Source organism: Falco biarmicus, chromosome 16 (assembly GCF_023638135.1).
Source record: "Falco biarmicus isolate bFalBia1 chromosome 16, bFalBia1.pri, whole genome shotgun sequence".
NCBI classification, from domain to species: Eukaryota; Metazoa; Chordata; class Aves; order Falconiformes; family Falconidae; genus Falco; species Falco biarmicus.
In genome coordinates, this window is record NC_079303.1 from 3,147,413 (window position 1) to 3,165,049 (window position 17,637).

At 55.5% G+C, this 17,637-nt stretch overlaps 1 protein-coding gene across 1 annotated transcript in view; it reads left to right on the top strand.

Annotated features, from left to right (window-relative positions):
- The window catches only part of GRM4 (glutamate metabotropic receptor 4), a 53,593-nt gene that overhangs the window by 34,696 nt on the left and 1,260 nt on the right, over positions 1-17,637 (top strand). Inside the window, 5 exon segments of the mRNA XM_056361839.1 lie at positions 249-389; positions 6,227-6,427; positions 7,314-7,450; positions 8,011-8,946; positions 14,601-14,847. Coding sequence (XP_056217814.1) covers positions 249-389; positions 6,227-6,427; positions 7,314-7,450; positions 8,011-8,946; positions 14,601-14,847 — 1,662 coding nt within the window.

Below are 17,637 nucleotides of genomic sequence, written 5' to 3' on the forward strand. Positions count from 1 at the left end.
AAGCTTTTCTTCTTGCCCTTGATGTCCCAGAAAGACTGTGTTTTGCACTGGGTCTTCCTGAGTGGGTTCTCCAGCCTTCAGCCTTGCCCAAGTGGCACCTCAGACACAAACCCACCGTGGTCTTACATGTCACCAGGCCCCGTCACTCACAAGACCCTCCTGCCCTCTGTCTGGGGAGTTTTGGGCCATGCTGAGCATCTCTCTGCCATCCCAGAGATTTTTCCCTCCATCCTCTCTTCCCCGGGCAGGTTTCGACCGCTACTTCTCCAGCAGGACGCTGGACAACAACCGCCGAAACATTTGGTTTGCTGAGTTTTGGGAGGAAAACTTCCACTGCAAGCTGAGTCGGCATGCGCTGAAGAAGGGCAGCAGCATCAAGAAGTGCACCAGTAAGAGTGGTGGGGATGCTGTGGCAAGCAGAGGCTCGTGGGTGTGCGCTGCTGTATTGCACGGGGTGCATGGGGACGTGAAGGTGATGGCAGGGAGCCCAGGGCAAGCGTTAGAGAAGTTTCACTTGCCTTCCCCTTATGGCCTTTCAGCACAGCCATGTCCTTATTGCTCCAGAGCCGCCAGCCCAGCTCAAGGCAACTATGCGGCAATTAATGCTCTGTGCGGGGCAGGCTCAGTTGTGTGTTTTTTTATGGACTAAGCATCAAAGCTAGGTGGGAATTTGGGAAGACCTGGGGAAACATTGGCACTTCTGCAGCGTGGGGAATGTGGGTGACGCCGAGCAGCTCGGCTGCACGGGCACTCGGGTGTCTGCTGGGCTGGTGAGGGCGGTGGCTTGCTTAAAAGTGGACGAGAGTGTTGCACAAAAATGCTTTTGTGCATCCCGATGTGCTGTGTGTGATTGAGAAAGCGGGTGGAGCCTGCTTGGTTTGTGTGTGTGCAAAGGCACCGTCCCCGTGCAAAGCTCCCAGGGCTGCTCCCTCTCACGCAAGCTTCTTGCGCATCCCCCTTCCCTTGGCCCCGTCTTTTGTGAGTACAAAACCACCCGGATTTGGGGGATTTGGGGCTGAATCCTGCATTGCTTTGCAGCATTTGAACAATTGTCTGTTTCTCACTGTGGGCTTGGCAGAAGCACTGTTGTCCCATGTAAGGCACGAAGCCACCGGTGCATCCTTGCCCCCTTGCTGGTGGCTCCTGCCTCACCTGAGCAGGGTAAAAGCTGGGATGACTGTGGAGAAATGAGGCCAGTTGATAGCGCAGGGTCAGGATCCAGGTCTTGCTTAGCCAGCATTGAGGTTGGGGCTGTGGCACACTGATGCCTGCAGGGAGGGTGCTGCCAAGCATCCCACGGGAGGGTGCAGGGGTACCCAGGGAGGAGGTGATCACCCTGGGACACACGCTGGAGTGGTGTTTGCCCGTTTCTTGTTGCAAATTGCTTTGCTGATGTTCCCCTTTGTCCACTCCCGGCAGGGAGGCCAGCAGAGCCTGATCCTAGGCCCCTGACCCCCTCCTCAGGCCCCACTGTGCATTTTTAGCTATTTCCAGCTAAAAGAGAGGCTTGTAGGGATTAATGCAGTAAACAAGGCAACCAGGGGATCTGTCTTGCTGACAGCACTGCTGCTGAGGTGATGGTTGGAGGCTCAAGGAGATGACATGTTTACTGAGAGATGGGAGAGATTTACTGCCTGCCTGGCACCGGCTGAAGACAGATAACGACACAGCGGCTCACAGGCTGCGACATGGCAGGACTTGGGGATGTTTGTGCATCCCCCCCATCCCCTTTGAACGGATGCCTGTGGAAGCCGTGGCACATCAGCAGGCAGATGGACCTGGCTGTGCCTGGAAAGTTTGATCATTAAGGTGTTGGGTTTTTTTCCCCCTGCTTTCACCACTGAGGATGAGACGGATGGTGCTTCCATATCCTCTCCCTTACAGGCATCAAATCATCAGCTGAGGATCTGGGGACACCTCTCCTTCCCCACAAGGGCTTTCCAGTGCTGCAGCTTCCCCAAGTAGTCTTGTGTCTGATGCATAGGTGTGAGTTTGGTAAGCAGCAAAGGCATGCAAGAAACCTGGCCATGGCCATGGCTTTGGGTAGCTGAGAGTGCCTCAGCTTTCCCGATTGCATCAAGAAGTCCCCGGCAGGAGGAAATGCATGAGCAGGTCCTGCAAACCACTGATCTCTTCATCTTCACAGTAATGTAGCATTTCAACAAGCAATATTTCAGGGCCAAGGTATTAGTGGAGGCAGCTGAAACCATGACATGGCAAATGTCCTAGGAACTGTCTTTAAATTATCTAAATTTGTCAGCAAATAAATTATCTCCTGAATGTTTGCTTGGCAGATATGCAAAGCAGGGAAATAATGCACAATGAAGCAAATAACTTGCCCGTGCAGATCCATGCACTCCTGCTTTGCTCAGCTTATGCAGATGTCCTGCTTGGGGCTGTTTTCTAGAGGGAATTGTACTGACTTCCCCCATGGACTTCAAGTTTGGGTAGAGCCCAGCAGGCACAGAGAAATGCTGCCTTTGCTTGCTTTTGCACCCCAAAACCCAAGCTGGAGGGTCCCACCACTGAACAGGACAGCTCACAGCTCTCGTTCATGTATGGGAGAGCTGGGAGGAAGGTGAGGAGTGAGGGCTGGCGTGGGAGACCAACCCTAGCATCCATCAGGACCCGTGCGCTCCATCCCCAGGCTGTCCTGCTGGGACTAGGACCAGAATCGGGTCAGGACCTGTCTCCCGGCTGCTTTCGCAGTAGGACCACCTCAGCATCCTTCCTCACCTGCAGGCTCCCTCCGCTGGGCTGCAGCCCCAGCCCTCCGGGGCTGGGTGGGCTCCTGTGGGTGAGCCAGCCCCTGCCCGCGCCTAGTCGGCTGGGCTGGAAGGGTCCTGCCAGCTGCTTTGTTAATTCTCACACGTGCAGATGTAGACGGGGAGGTGCTGGGATGCTGTGAGCGGAGGTGAAGGAGCTGATGGCAGCACTGCGTTTGCTAGGCTGATGGGGTGGCAAGGGCAAGACGACGGGGTATGGCTCGGGGCTGTGTCCCCCCACCTGTCACCCACACGGGGACTGCAGGATGCTCCCAGGCCCTATGGGCTACTTTTTCTCCAGGAGAGCTAATTAATGGCCTTCATTTAGCAGGGCTGGATGGTAACTCTGCTTTGAAGCAGGGCTGGGGATGTCTCTGCGTGCTCACCTCCAACCGACCAGGCTGTGGATCGATGCAGAGCAGCACCATGGGTGGCAGGGAGAGGAGCTTTTGTTTGGTTTTTTTTTTTTTTCCCTTTATTGTGATTCCTTATATTCCTTTCCCTTTCTGTTTCGCTTCTCTCCGGTCTCTTTTTAATACGGGCTTATGTTTTTTGGCACTGGCTGTTTTCTAGCACAGCATGCCCCAGCCAGGCCGACGGGGGAGGATTTGCACTGCTCGCTGGGTAGTTAAGATGATAAAAGGCTCCTGTTGACTGAGACTGGGTCTGAGCAGGCAAAGATGTCCCGGCAATGCCTCTGCTCGGCTTCTCTTCGCATCCCTGGACATCCCTGCTGTCCAAACAGGCACCGCCAGCCTCACTGCAAGAGCAGCTCAAACCCTCGTTGCAGAGATTTTTGCAGCGAGTATCCCTTGGGGCGGGGGGCAGCCCCTGCTCCCCAGATGGGCTCACCCCACCTGACAATGCGGAGATGGGTGCTGCTGCCAGCACCCATGAGATTCGGAGTTCCAGAGGTGACACCGCTCCCCAGCTCTCCAGAGCAGCAGTGTGAGCGATTTTGATTAACTGCTGGTGCCGGCAATGTGATGGGAATTGATGCTAATCCTGTCTCATCCACCGCTTGAGAAGATAGCTGAGCCCATCCTCCAAGGGGTGCCTGTGGAGGCTCATCAGGCACTTGAAAATTAATTATCAGCCCTGTAGAACAATGCGCGACCCTGCTATTATAATCAGTGGGGTCACATCCTTTTTGCGGCCCTCATCTACTGCAAGTTTGGCGGAGATTATTGTCTCCATGTTGGGAACAAGCCTTGGCTTTCTGCTCCGTGTTGGCCTGTGTGTGCGCCAGCCTAATTCCCGTCTGCAAAAAGCAGCTGGGACCTGGGGCAAGGTGCTGGCCAAACATCCCTGGGGATGCTGCTTATCCACTACGGCTCAGCGTTGGCACTGGAGCCAGCTTCTCCCACCACGCTGCTGGGCTGACGCTGCTCGCTGCAAGCCAGAGGGATGTTCAGGAGGAAAACCCAGCCTCCGCAGCCTGCCTGATCACAGCAGGTTGTGTTTTACTTGCTGGGACCTGTGTGGGATTTCAGGCGCCTGCTGGGAAGCTGGGAAGGGACAAGTCCTGGGTCTTGTGCATCCTCTGGGCTCGGCAGCCCCTGCGGAGCGGCAGGATGGTGCTGGAGGTGGCAGTGGGGCTGGGACATCCCCACAGGCTCAGCTCCCCTGGGCCTTCTGTTACACCCTTTTTTTTTAATGGGTAATTATCTTGACAAGATAGAGTGGCTTGTCTGCTCCTTGAGAGATGAATGCGGGGAAAGGCCTAAAGTTGAGGGAGAAGATTAATAGCTCTTGTCAATAACGTGGAAGAAAGGATAACTTGACGGGTTTTGCATGAGTAATCTCCACGTAGTCCGAAAGCATTTTTATAACTTTGAAGGATGGGCTATAAATTCACCTCCTTGATATCATCCTTTCTTGTTGGTCAGTTTGCTATCAGTTTGCTTTAGTGTCTTGTCAGTAGCACGTTTCACTCTCCGTCCTGGTGCGGGGACCTCCGGGCATGTGGCTCTCGGGGCCGTCCCTGCTCAGCGAAGATTTGCTCAGCGTCCAGCGCTGGCTTCGTCCCACCTTCCTGCAGCAGGGAGGGAGGAGACCGGCAACTGCTGCTGCCTCGTGCCTTCTCTGTCCCCATCCGCACAGGCGCGTGCCCTGCTCTCCTGCAGTCCCTGGAAATCCCCACCTTACATCAGGGAGCATCCGTGCATGGTGGAGCCAGAATTAATTATTTTGGACACCCTTGCATGGCTTTCTAGGATGCCTCTGCCTCTCCAGAGGATGAAGGCCATGTCCTCAGCTCCCTGAGAAACTCTCCTTCCCTTTTGCTGTTGCTGAAGAAAGGACCTGTGGCCTGGCGGGGTGCCCAGGCGTGCTGCAGAGGCGGTGATGGAGATGCAGAGGCCATGGCTCTTCGTCGTGGCATGGGAGATGCTTTCTTAGCTGTAATTAACAGCATGCTACATTAATCGGTGTCTTTTGCTAAATGATTAACATGTTTCTGGTCCCATTAAGGACAGTTATGACAGGAGAGGCAGGCAGCTGTCGCTGTAATTACCAGATCCTTGCAGGATCCTGCATGCCTGGGTGGCTGGGGAGGCTGCAGGGGGGTGCAGGGTCAGCGGGGTGGGAGGATGGCAGAGGGTGACAAGGGGAGCAGGGTGACAGGAGACTTTGGGAAGTGAGATGGGGGACATGCACCCAGTGATGATACTGCCTGGGCAGTCCCTTGATGCTGCTGATAGAAACTGAGCTGGTGGGAGCTCCTGGCAAGATGAAGGAGATCAGCCCATGGGGTGAGGATGGGATGTTGATCACAGACCAGCCCATGTCCCACTGAGGGACCTGGGAGTACAGGGATGGCTGGGGGATGTGACACCCCAAGGGCTCTTGGAAGCACAGTTGGGTGCCAGCACCCACATTTTCAGAACTACGTTACAGGGAGGTTAGTTGGGTATTTCCCCAGTAAACGTGTTCCCTGGCTGCATGTCACCCTCCTCCTGCCTGCAGAGTCCAGCTCACGGACCCCAAACCTTCCCGTGTGCTGCTCAAGAGGGGCTGGGGTGAGAGCCACAGCATCCCCCCAGCTGTCCCTCCTGACCCCTCCGGACAAGGGACACACAGGCAATGGGAGGACTTCCAGGGGGTGGAGAGGCTGGAGCCCAGAGCCCTGGCAGAGCAGATACAGCCGGTGCCTTGGGCTGGCACTGTGAAATACATCTGCAATGTGGGGTTTGTGCTGGGGGGAGTCTGGTGGTGTTTGAGATGCGTTTCTGCCCTGCTGCACCTTCCCAGGGCATGCCAAGATAGCATAAGCTTCCCGCTGGGAAAGAGGTACCCTGGCTGGCTGATGGGTTTGTAGTTTTGGGAATGGTGTTGGAGTTTCCAGCTGCTTCAGTCCAGAGGGGGCTTGTTTGCAAGGGTTTGGCTGCAGCAGAAACGTCCCAGCGGAAAACGGCTGGGATGGCAGGGAGATGGCAGCCCTGCTTCATGTGTGTCTGCAGACCGAGAGCGGATCGGCCAGGACTCCTCGTATGAGCAGGAGGGCAAAGTTCAATTTGTCATCGACGCCGTCTACGCCATGGGGCACGCTCTGCACAACATGCACAAGAACCTGTGCCCTGGCAAGGTGGGGCTGTGCCCCATGATGGACCCAGTGGATGGTGTGGAGCTGCTCAAGTACATCCGCAACGTCAACTTCTCAGGTCTGTCCATGCCCGGGGCGGTGGGGAGGAGTGGTCCCATGGGGCTGGGTGTCTTGGGTTGTTCCCTGTGATGGGTCACACAGCAGCACCTGCAATTATTGGTGTTACCATTTGAGACTCGCCATGCTGCAAATGCTGGGTGCAAAGACGGGGTGGTTTTGCAGCAGCTCAGCAGATGAGGAGGTCTGAGCTTCTACTTCTGGGAGCCTTTGGAGAGTAACCTGACTGCGATCCTGCCCTCGCCCTGTGGTCCTGCCTGCCTGGCCTCTCCTCTTGCCCGCTCCCCCCGCTGCCTCCTCGCATCACGACTGGCAGAGGTCCCGCTGAGTCCCGCTGCTGTGTCCTTGTCCATCATTAGATCTCTGGAAACCCATCTTTTCCTCTGTCTTCTTAATAAACATTTTCTCTGTCTTGTCCTCCTTATTACTTCTACGTATCTCCACTCTGTGATCTTCTCTGCAATGTCTCTTTTATTTATTTTTCCTCTTGCCTGATTTTTCTCTTCCTTGCTTTCATTAGTGTTTATTTGCACAGTTCACTTGATTTGACTTTAAAGCTGCTTTCCCCCCGCTTTTTAAAAGAAGCAGTAAACTGGCTGGTGTAACAGCGCTCGGTGCCTGGCGTTGCTCCGTGAGCTCTGGCTCCTGGGGTGGTTGGAGGGTTGATACCATCAGGTCCCTGCACCAGCTTGGATTTGGGCTTGGTTTTCTTTTCCTCAGCTGTTTCCTCCACCCTGTGCCCGCTTTGGCATCATCCTGGCAGCTTGCAGCACTCCCAGCAGTGAGAAACCCCACGCCAAAGGGGAAGCATCAAACCAGAGCCCCCTTTGACAGCATCACCCAGAGCACCCCATTCTGCTGGGTGCTGAGCCCTCCCTTTCTTGCAGGCATTGCTGGGACTCCCGTGACGTTCAATGAGAACGGAGACGCGCCGGGGCGTTACGACATCTACCAGTACCAGATCAGGAACTCCACTCCTGAGTACAAAGTCATCGGGCAATGGACTGACCACCTCCACCTAAAAGTAAGGCTGGGGGCTGGCTGGTCCTGTGGCATGGCCGTGCCAAGGGGAAGGTCCGGCAGATTTCTCCTGCACCCACTGAGGCCATGTAGGGTGTAGCAAACCTGGCTGGGAGGCAGGAGCCCATGGGTGCAAGTTTGGCAGCCAAACTTGGGGAAGGGTCAGAGGGAAGGGTGTCCCCTGAGTACACGCTTTTGGTTCAGCCACGGTGACCCACCGTCAGCGTGTGTGACCATGTCCCACTGGCTCAGGCACCCAACTTTGCAGCTCTGGTAAGGGAATTAGAACCCAAAACAGAGCAGAGGGAGTTTTCTCAGGGAAGAAGGGACTTTGTTTTGGGTTTCTGGCGTTGAATCTTCCCAAAGGGCTGATGGAGAGCTTCACTGCCTCCCTGTCCCAGCTGGGTAGGGCTGGGGTCCTTCATGGGATGTACTGGTGGGGTGAGGGGCCGGATTCAGGCAATGCTGCCACAAGCAGAGGCGAGGCACCCCCTCATGCCCCAGGAATGCTTGACTGATGCCCAGCTCGAGCATCAGTAGGGCTGGTGCCATCTCGCCCCACAGGTGGAGAACATGCTGTGGCCGGGGGGCGGGAGCCAGCTCCCCAGCTCCATCTGCAGCCTGCCCTGCAAACCGGGCGAGAGGAAGAAGTTGGTGAAAGGCATTCCCTGCTGCTGGCACTGCGAGCGCTGCGATGGCTACCAGTACCAGCTGGATGAGTTCCACTGCAAGCGGTGCCACTTCAACGAGCGGCCCAACGAGAACCACACCAGCTGCACCCCCATCCCCATCATCAAGCTGGAGTGGAGCTCACCCTGGGCTGTGGTCCCTGTCTTTATTGCCATTGTGGGCATCATTGCCACCCTCTTCGTGGTGGTCACCTTTGTGCGCTACAACGATACGCCCATTGTCAAGGCATCGGGGCGGGAGCTGAGCTACGTCCTGCTGACGGGCATCTTCCTCTGCTATGCCACCACCTTCCTCATGATCGCTGAGCCCGATTTGAGCACATGCTCCTTGCGACGCATCTTCCTCGGGCTTGGCATGAGCATCAGCTATGCCGCCCTGCTCACCAAGACCAACCGCATCTACCGCATCTTCGAGCAGGGCAAGAAGTCGGTGAGTGCCCCCCGGTTCATCAGCCCTGCTTCCCAGCTGGTCATCACCTTCAGCCTCATCTCGCTGCAGCTCGTGGGTGTCTGCATCTGGTTCATCGTGGACCCGTCCCACTCTGTCATTGACTACGAGGACCAGCGGACTACAAACCCCCACTTTGCCCGGGGCATCCTCAAATGTGACATTTCGGACCTCTCCCTCATCTGTTTGCTTGGGTACAGCATGCTTCTCATGGTCACCTGCACTGTGTATGCTATTAAGACCCGTGGGGTCCCAGAGACCTTTAACGAAGCCAAACCCATTGGGTTCACCATGTACACTACTTGCATTGTGTGGTTAGCCTTCATCCCTATATTTTTTGGGACGTCGCAGTCGGCGGAAAAGGTAAGGGAGGTGGGGAGGGGTCTGGCTGGTGGACTGCAAGGAAAGGGGCTGAGAGAGGCTTACAGGTCCTAAGCAAGGAGGGGTGTTTCTCTGCGGTCCTGCAAGCTTGGGAATCATGGTGGGAAGAGTTGGTTTGCAAACTTCTTGCTCTGCTGGGGAGCAGAGACTTTCCTGTTTCATTTCCTCGCTCTGGTTTTCTGTGCCCTGGTGGCCCTGCTGCCCCTTGCCGGGCAGGGTAGCGGTGGGCAGCTCAGGCTGCTGCTCTGTGGGCTGGGGGAGGATGAGCCCCCAAGGCAAATCCAGGTCCCCGGTGTCGTGAGCACCATTTCTGCATGGAAAAGGGACCAAGCACTGTCTAGCCAGCACCTTTTCCCAGTGCTGAGTCAGTGATGGAGGCTGGAGAGATGGAGCTGCCCTCCAAAATCCCCGAGAGCTGGAAGCAGTGGAGGGCAAGGGTGAAGGAGAGGGAGCAGAGAAACCCCACAGCACATCCCCTCCCTTTCCAGGATGCATGGCAGTTTGCAGCTTCTTACTCGATTACCATTTTGCTGTGATTTTAATTAACACCTGTGTGTTTGGCAACACGGCACCAACAACAAATTGCTCGGCTGGGCTGCGGCGGGCAAGGTGGCACAGAGCTGCGGGGGGAGCAGTGTGGCTGAGTGGTTTGGGGAGAAGAGCATCCCCTGCGACTCCGAATGTGACTCTGCACACAGTGTAGACGAGGCCCATGCCAGATAATTCCAGATGTGGATTTGTGCTGTGAAACAACCTGTCCGTCCATCCTCGTCCCCATCCTCACTTCCTGGAGGGTGGTCCTGGTGCCAGTACCCATGAGACTGAGGCCAGCCTGGGTGAAGCTCTGTGCTCAAGTGAGAGGGAGTGAGAACAAAGGAGAAAAATCTCATGAATGAGACCCAAATCCCCTTTGCCTGCCAGCCAAAACAAGAATTGCATTTATGTTAAATGGGAACAGCTCACGCCTGCCGGCCCGGAGCTGCCTGTGACAAATAAACCTCAGTGTTGCTATTCCCTGGAAATCCCTGGGGTGACCCACTGCCCGGATTCCCTCTCTGGACCCATCACAACTGGGACAGTGTCTCCCGGGTGTCCCCCCCGGTGATGCTGAGCTGCTGATGCCACGGCTTTTGGGAGCGCCTATTGCAGAAGGGCCAGGGGTGGTTTGCTGAGAGGTCTTTTGCTGTGGACACCAGAGTTTCAGACATGTCCTGGAGAGCTGGCTCTGCTCAAAGCATCACACCCTGGAGCTCCAGCAGGCCGGGTCTGCACAAGCACCTTTAACCTTGGCTCAGCCAAAAAGCCTTTACCGAGCTAGCCGGCGCTGGCTGGAAGTGTGCAGGAGAATTAAAGGAAATAAACGGAGCCTTTTGCAGCATTTCCATTTTGATGAGATGGCAGGGGAGATACTAACAAGAAAGCAGGTTTTTTAAGAAATTACTGCAAAACAAAAGCTCCCTTAAAGCCTCCTTAATGTGCTCGGCATACTGTGGGTAATAAAGATGGAAATGATAATGATTGTAGATTATGCGCAAGGTTGCTCACCTCTTCACTGCAGCTTGTCATGGGATAATTTAGGGCTGCCGAAAACTGGCTGTCAAGCAGCAGTTCGACAATAGGCTGTGCCTCACTTTGGGGGCTTGTAATGTGCAGGGCTTCTCTGTTATTAGGCTGCTAACAAGCTGATTAGAGGCGGAAAAAGTGATGTTCCCAACTCCCCTTGGATGCAGCTCTATTTCTCAAAGCCTGCCACTGCCACGGTGCCTGCTGAGCAATCCCAGGAGGGGTTTGTGGTGTTTCAGCTTGGTGCTTGGCTGTGCTGCCATGGGACATGAGCTCCAAGCATCTCCAGGCTGTGGCTGAAGGGTGATGGATGCACTCAGAGGGGCAGCTAGAGGAATTGGGTGCTCGGTGCTGCCCCGATGCTTTAGCTGCTGGTTTTCAGTCTTGGCAAGAAAAAGGTAAAAAAGGCATCCTTATGCAGCTTGCACAGAGGATCTGGCTCTGAGCACATCCTTGGGATGAAAATCAGGAGTGTTGGCATTGGCATCACCCCGTGGTGGTGCTGGTGCTGCCCGGGATGCTCAGCAGTGTGTCCCCAGGTCACTGCAGGGAGGGATCCCCTTGCCTTCGCCCCATTGCTGCCGGGACCAAGGCCCTGTTGGGCTCTGTGGAGGGTCAGCACACCTGGGAAAAGAAAAGCCAGGGGCATCGGCTGGGCTGTTGTTCTCCCCACAGAGCATGGCCTGAGTTCTGCTTGAGTCCTGAGGATGCCATGGGGCAGACCCACAGCTCCAAACAGTGCTCAGCACCTCTGCTCAAAGCCCATCTGAGGCTGTGGCCAAGGCTGCCTCATGGCCCAGAAAAGCTGGATAAAAATCTCAATTTTTATTTTATTTTGCTTTACCTCGTGCCTACAACTTTGCATGGAGGTGGCATATTATTATAACAAGTCCCCCAAGCCTTTTCTCAAAAGAACCTCTTATCCCTGCCGATCCCAGCGGATTACAGAAATAGCAATAACAGAGGATCTAAAGAAAGAGACAATTTCCTGCACTGATAAGGCAGCAGCTGAACAGTGGTGTCATTGTCTGGTTCTCTGTTTATCACATTTGCTTTCAGCAAAGGAAAAGAGGGAGAGAGGAAGGAATGAAAAGGACTGTCCAGTGATTTGTTTAGCAGCACTGGATGAGGGTTGAGTGGGTTTTCCCTTCCCCAACACCTGTGGTGGTGCAAAATCTCTTGTAGCTGAGCCAGGCATGGATTTAGAGCAGGGGAGTATCCAACTGATGGCAGAGATTTGTTCTGGGACAAACACAGGCTGTGCCTGGAGCTTGGGCTGCTCCGCTGGGGCAAGACAGGCTCATCCAGCCTTGGGGCAAAGGCTGAGCACAGTGCTGGGCTTGGGAAATTGTGCTGGGTATTTAGGTTGCTGTGGTCCCTTGACACAGCGTCATCATCTTGAGTCAGAGACAGGCTGTGTTCTTTGATCCTATCCATGAAGCAGCGGATGCTGCTGAACCAGGAGCTGTAAGTTCTTTGATAACTGCAGCGCTTGGCTCAAAGGGCTCCGGAGGAAACTCAAGTGTCGTTAACGGAGGGGCAAAGTGGGGTCCTGGGCTGGAAAGCAATTAAGAGAGTAGGAACCAAGAGAAGTGAGAAATGGTCATTTTTTTGATGTGGCAAAAGGTTAACTGTGCAGTGCTTCGTGGCTGTGGTTAGACTCCAGGCTAAAAATATTCCTCTCTGAGTTGAAAAGGGCTTGCTGTGGTGTGATACAAAGCGACTGAGGTCAGCGCGGGCTGCAGAAAACGGGGCTGTTTCTGGCAAACGCATCATTAGAGTAGCCATGGTGGCCCTGTGAGCCCCCAAAGGTGCTGCAGGGACTGGAGGAGGGCTAAGAGATGGGGGGGAGCATGGAGAACCTGGAGCTGCGGGTCTGGGTGGAGGGGAGTCCCTGGTGGCACTGAGAGATGGAGACCCTGCCCAGGCGCGTAGAGGGACGCGTGCGTGGAGATGTCTTGTCTGAGCTGAAGCTCAGCTGCTCTCTCCACTTTGCTGAAACGCCTCCGAGTCCCGAGGCATGGGTGGGAGTCACTGCAGAGGCAAGAAATATGGAAATCACTGGGCTGAAAAGTGAGGCTCCTCCAAAAGGCATCTGCTGAGGACCAGGAGGGTGGGCAGGCGGGGGAGCCGGGGAGGTGAAGGGCAGCTGAGCCTCCGCTGTGCCCCATGGGGTCGTGCTGAGCAGAGCTGTGCTGGTCCCTGGAACAGAGGTTGGGGTGCCTGCGGTTCGTGTCCCAGTGCTGCCCTCATTCCTGGCAAGTCCAGGACACCTGCGGCAAAGTCTGTAGAGTTGCAGTGTGAAAAAAAATAAAGGAAGGATAAAAAAAAAAAAAAAAAAAGGAGCAGATATTCTGGCACAGCTATATGTTTTGACTTTCCTTGATGAAATGACATTTTTAGTTCCAAAAACTGCCTAGATTGACTCTGCGTGCATATAGAGAGAAGGTGGAACAAACAAACCAGCGCATGTGACAGCAGGAGGTTTTATTCTGGGGACAAACAAAACTTTTCAGTTGACTCAGAACAAGCTTTGTTGGTTTTTCTTCTTTTGGGTTGAGTTGGAATGCTTTGGGCTGCTGTGTTTGTTTTCTTTGCATGGTCACAGCTGAGACTTGCTGGTCCTGGGGTGGGATGGCAGCCCCGGCTGGGAGCTGTTGCCTCCTGCCAGCTCACACTCGTGGGATGGAGCTACCTTCATGCACCTTCTCCCCAGGGAGCTGTGTAGAGCCTCTGCCTCATCTCCTGTCCTCCATCACCTGTTTGCTCTAGTGACTCCAGAAAATAAGCGCCCAGGTTAAGTGTGCGTGGCTTGGGGAGGTGAGGACCCCCTGCCCTCCCTGATGCTGCAGCCCCCAGGCTTCCCCTGGCTCCTTCAGGTTCTGCCGCTTTGCAGGGCACTAAATCCCATGTATGAAACAACTACAGAAGAAACTCTGGATACCACGCTGTGACTGAGTTATGGGATAAAGTTCAGGAACTGCCTTCAGCCTCCTTCTGAAACCTTGTTAGCAACCTGAAAAAGAGCCATGGCATCTAAGCACAGCTGGAAAAGAAAAAAAAGTGCATGCCAAGGCACCCAAAGACCTGGAGCCCCCTCCCTGCTCAGCCCAGAGAGCCAGCATGTGAGCAACACAGCAGAGAGGATGCTGGAGAGAACAGAGCCCTGTGCCAGGAGCAGGGATGCTGACACGGCAGGGATGCTCATGGAGGGGCTTGACCACCTGGTCTCCCCATGTTGCTCAGGGGCGAGAGGTGGGGATGGACAGAGGGAAAGGGTCTCTTCACCTCCCATTGCTGCCTGCTTCAGATGCCCTCAGCTTGTGAGGAGCCTGCCAAATGCTTTCCATAGAAAAAATGGATTATTCTACAGTCAGATTAATGGGCTTTCATTTTGCAAAACATCTGTCACTGTTAGTCCTGGACAGTGAGCGTGAAATTAGTTTTGACTGCAGAAAGGCAACGTCGGTGTGTAATATGTGACTTACATGACAACGGCCCAGGCAACCAGCTGGGGAATGGGAATTACCTGTTGAAAGGAGATGGGGGAGCAGGGGGTGCCCTGGGAGTGGGTGTCCTTGCTGTGCCCATCACCGCAGCATTGGAGCTCCTGCCCTGCAGCTGGTGAAGCGTGTGCTGTGAGTGCTGGGGAGGAGAGAGGGTGGGTGAAGAGGGTGTGGGGGGTCTGTCTCTGGTGATGTTTTTGCGTTGAGATGCTGGCAGGTTGCTGCCGGAGTATGCATGAGTGCTGGGAGGGCTTGGCACAGGGAGGCTGTGCCAGGGCCCCGAAATGCGGGTCAGGGCATCAGCACAGCCTCCCTGTGTTTGCAGGTGGGGAAGCAGCAGAAATGAGCTGAAGGCCTCTCCAGGTGCACCTTGGCCCATGCAACAAGTCAAGTCTGACGTTTAAGATCCAATACTGCCAACATTTGCAACCCTGGCTCCCCACCCCTTCATTTCTTTAACCCCAACTTTTCCGTGTTGCCCCGTTTCCTCTCCTCCTTTCCCAGCTGACCCTTTCTGGATCCTACAGAGCCGCGGTGGGTCTCAGCTCATGCCCTTGTGTCTTGCAGATGTACATCCAGACCACGACGCTCACCATCTCGGTGAGTCTGAGTGCCTCGGTGTCCCTGGGCATGCTCTACATGCCCAAGGTGTACATCATCCTTTTCCACCCGGAGCAGAACGTCCCTAAGCGCAAGCGGAGCCTCAAGGCGGTGGTGACAGCGGCCACCATGTCCAACAAATTCTCTCAGAAGGGAGGTTTCCGCCCCAATGGAGAAGCTAAATCAGAGCTCTGCGAAAATCTGGAAACACAAGGTAACGTGGCTCCCCATGGGGTTGGGAAGCTGGTTCTGCCGAGGACCGATGTGGTGCTGAGGAGCCCAAAGCCCTGGCTCGCCGGTGGGCTGTAGCTGTGCTGTCCTCCATGGGCAATGCCGGCAGCGCTGCTCCTTGGCAAAGGGACGTCTCAGCTCCCTCCCGCTCCATGGCTTGGCCCGCTGTCCCCCAGGAGCCAGGGCAGCGTGGGAAGGGATGCATCTCGCAGGCTAGGGGCCACGCTGCACCCCGCTGTACCCAAAGCCACCCTGAGGAGGGAGGTGTGCTCTGGTTATCTGTGCTCCAGCCGGGGCATGAGCTGGCGTTTGGCAAGGGGACAGCATCATCTGTCTGTGGGCAGGGGAGATCCTCCCTTCATTAATACCCACCCAAGAAATGCCGTTTTCCATCACCGCAGCCAAAATAGCTGATCCTCCCTCTGATCAGGATCACTCCTAGCGCTCCGGTCCCTCCACAGGCCTGTTTGCATTATCCCATAGGAAATGCTGCTGGGCGGGTAGCAGGGGGGATAACGCTGGAGACACGCTCCTGCTGCTGCTGGGTGAGATGCTGGCTGGGGCACACAGAAATCTGCTCGAACACCTGGAAAAGGATCCTAACAGCCAACCCTGGGTGCCTGGAGCTGCTCCCGGGCAGGGTCTGGTGTGGCTGATGGAGAACTGTGTTTGCTGTCTGCCTGCGGGCTGTTCCCAGGGCCAGGCTGGGGCTAAGGCTGACACAGGGACAGAGCCACCAATCTCCCCTGGGAAGAGAGGCTGGGGGCTTGGGAAACCCTGGCAAACTGGGTGCACACCTCTTCTGTGGTTGGGTTTCCAAAACCAGAGCCTTGCAGGAGGAAGAATTGTTGGAGCCAGTGCTGCTGGGCTCCTTTGTGAAGGGAAATCCCATCTGGCCTTAATCTGAAAAAAACACCATGGAAATACAAATGTTCCTCATGTATCAGCAGAGTTTCTGGTTTCCAGCATCAGTGGGATGGAGACCAAACAGCATTTCCATGGAAAGCCATGACTGCCTTTGTAATCCCAGACTCTCTTTCCAACCTGAGCTATTTAATATCCCTTGGCATCTCCGTATAACCTCTGTATCCACATCGCTCTGTGTAATGCCTCTCGCTGGCGGTGGGTCTGTACGCGATGTCTCTCTGTAAGCAGTCTTTCTGCATAATTGACTTTCATCTACCTGTCTGCATTGTGAAGGGCAGCTACATGGTCAGACCCCCCTCACCGCCCGTGCTGGAGGTGGCTTTTGTCAGCCACTCTTGCAGGTCTGTGGTCCTATCCCAGCATGGCAGTGGGTAGGGGTCCCTCTGTTACCCCTGCTTTGTCTGTGCAAGGGATGCTTCACGCAAGGTTGGGGGGATGTGCGGGCTCCCCACAGGAAGGGCTTGGTGGGAGCGTGCCAGCCCTGTCCTGGGGTGCCAGATTTCCCATGGCATCAGTGTCACAGGCTGTGATGCTGTGCACGCGTGACCTCATCTCCCTCCAGCCACACACGGCTCCTGGCCAGGGCTCTGCTGGCACGAAGGGCCAGTACCTGCTTTGCAGTGGCACTCGGGGGCCTGGCTGCAGCAAGCACCTCGTCCAGGACCTGAACCCAAACATTCCCATATGCTCTCAGCTGCGCTGAGCATCCTTCTCCCCCACGGGATTTGCAGCAGGAGCCTCTGGGGACTGTATGTGCCGGGAGCCGGGATTGCTGAGCCTCCTGTCTGCCGCATCTCCAGCTCCGATGTGTCTCGCATGGGGAATGCGGGAGCTTGGTGCGGATGCGGCTGGCAGCGCGCCCCTGAGGTGTGCCAAGGCAAGCAGCTGGGCACATCGTCGATACTGGGGACAGAAGGCACGGTGGGGTTGTCAGCACAGCACCAAGGGGCTGTTTTTCACTCTGTCACTGGCAGGTCACGTATCCTTAAATAAACAACAGAATAAATAATTTGCAGGACTTTGATATGGACAGATTGGCTATGAAAACACTGAAGCTAACAAATAGCTCTGTCAGCTCTAATTTCTTATGGCCTATCTAATTGTTATCTGGGAACACCAGTCTGAAATCTGCAGCAAGGTTCATTTGTCAGCAAGGCACTGAGACAGAGGGAGTGCTGCTGGGTGTCCCCTCCGCGCGGTGCTGTGGGGATGGATGGTCTCCACAGGGGACGTGTTCGTGCTGCTCATGGTGTCGGGCTTTGCTGTCTGTCCCAGCACCTGTCCGTGTCCTTGGCTAGAGGATGTCCGTGTGTCTGCTGGTCCTGGGGACCCCAGGGTGGGATCTCAACAGAGCATCGTGCCTGGCTGGAGCACTGAGACAAGCCAAGGCGTTGCAAGCTGCCGCTACCACCTCTCCCTGAGCTGTGGCTGCTGCTAAAAGCAAGTGACATTCTGCAGCCTCTAAGCCCGAAGGCAGCGGTGCAGCCCTGTGGGGAGCAGGAGGATTTATTGCTATCTGGCATTTTTCTGGCTCTGGGCCCTGCTGCCACTCCCCTGGTGTCAGTCTGGGATGTGCGGTGGCTTTGTAGCCATTGCTGCTTCCCTCCTTCTGTGTTCAACCCCGACCCGAGGGCTGGGGAAGCTGGAACGTGGCAGCAGGTTTGAGTAGGTGCCTGCTCCTCCAGCACCCGAGCATGGGCACAGGGATCCCTGGCTGAGGGACACAGCTAGGCTGGCTGGCTTCATGCCACCCACTGCCGGCATTGGCAGTGCCCTGCGGCTCGGCTGCTATGGACCGGTGTGCTGGGGTGCAGGGCACCCAGCTTGGACCCCAGATTGTGCTCTT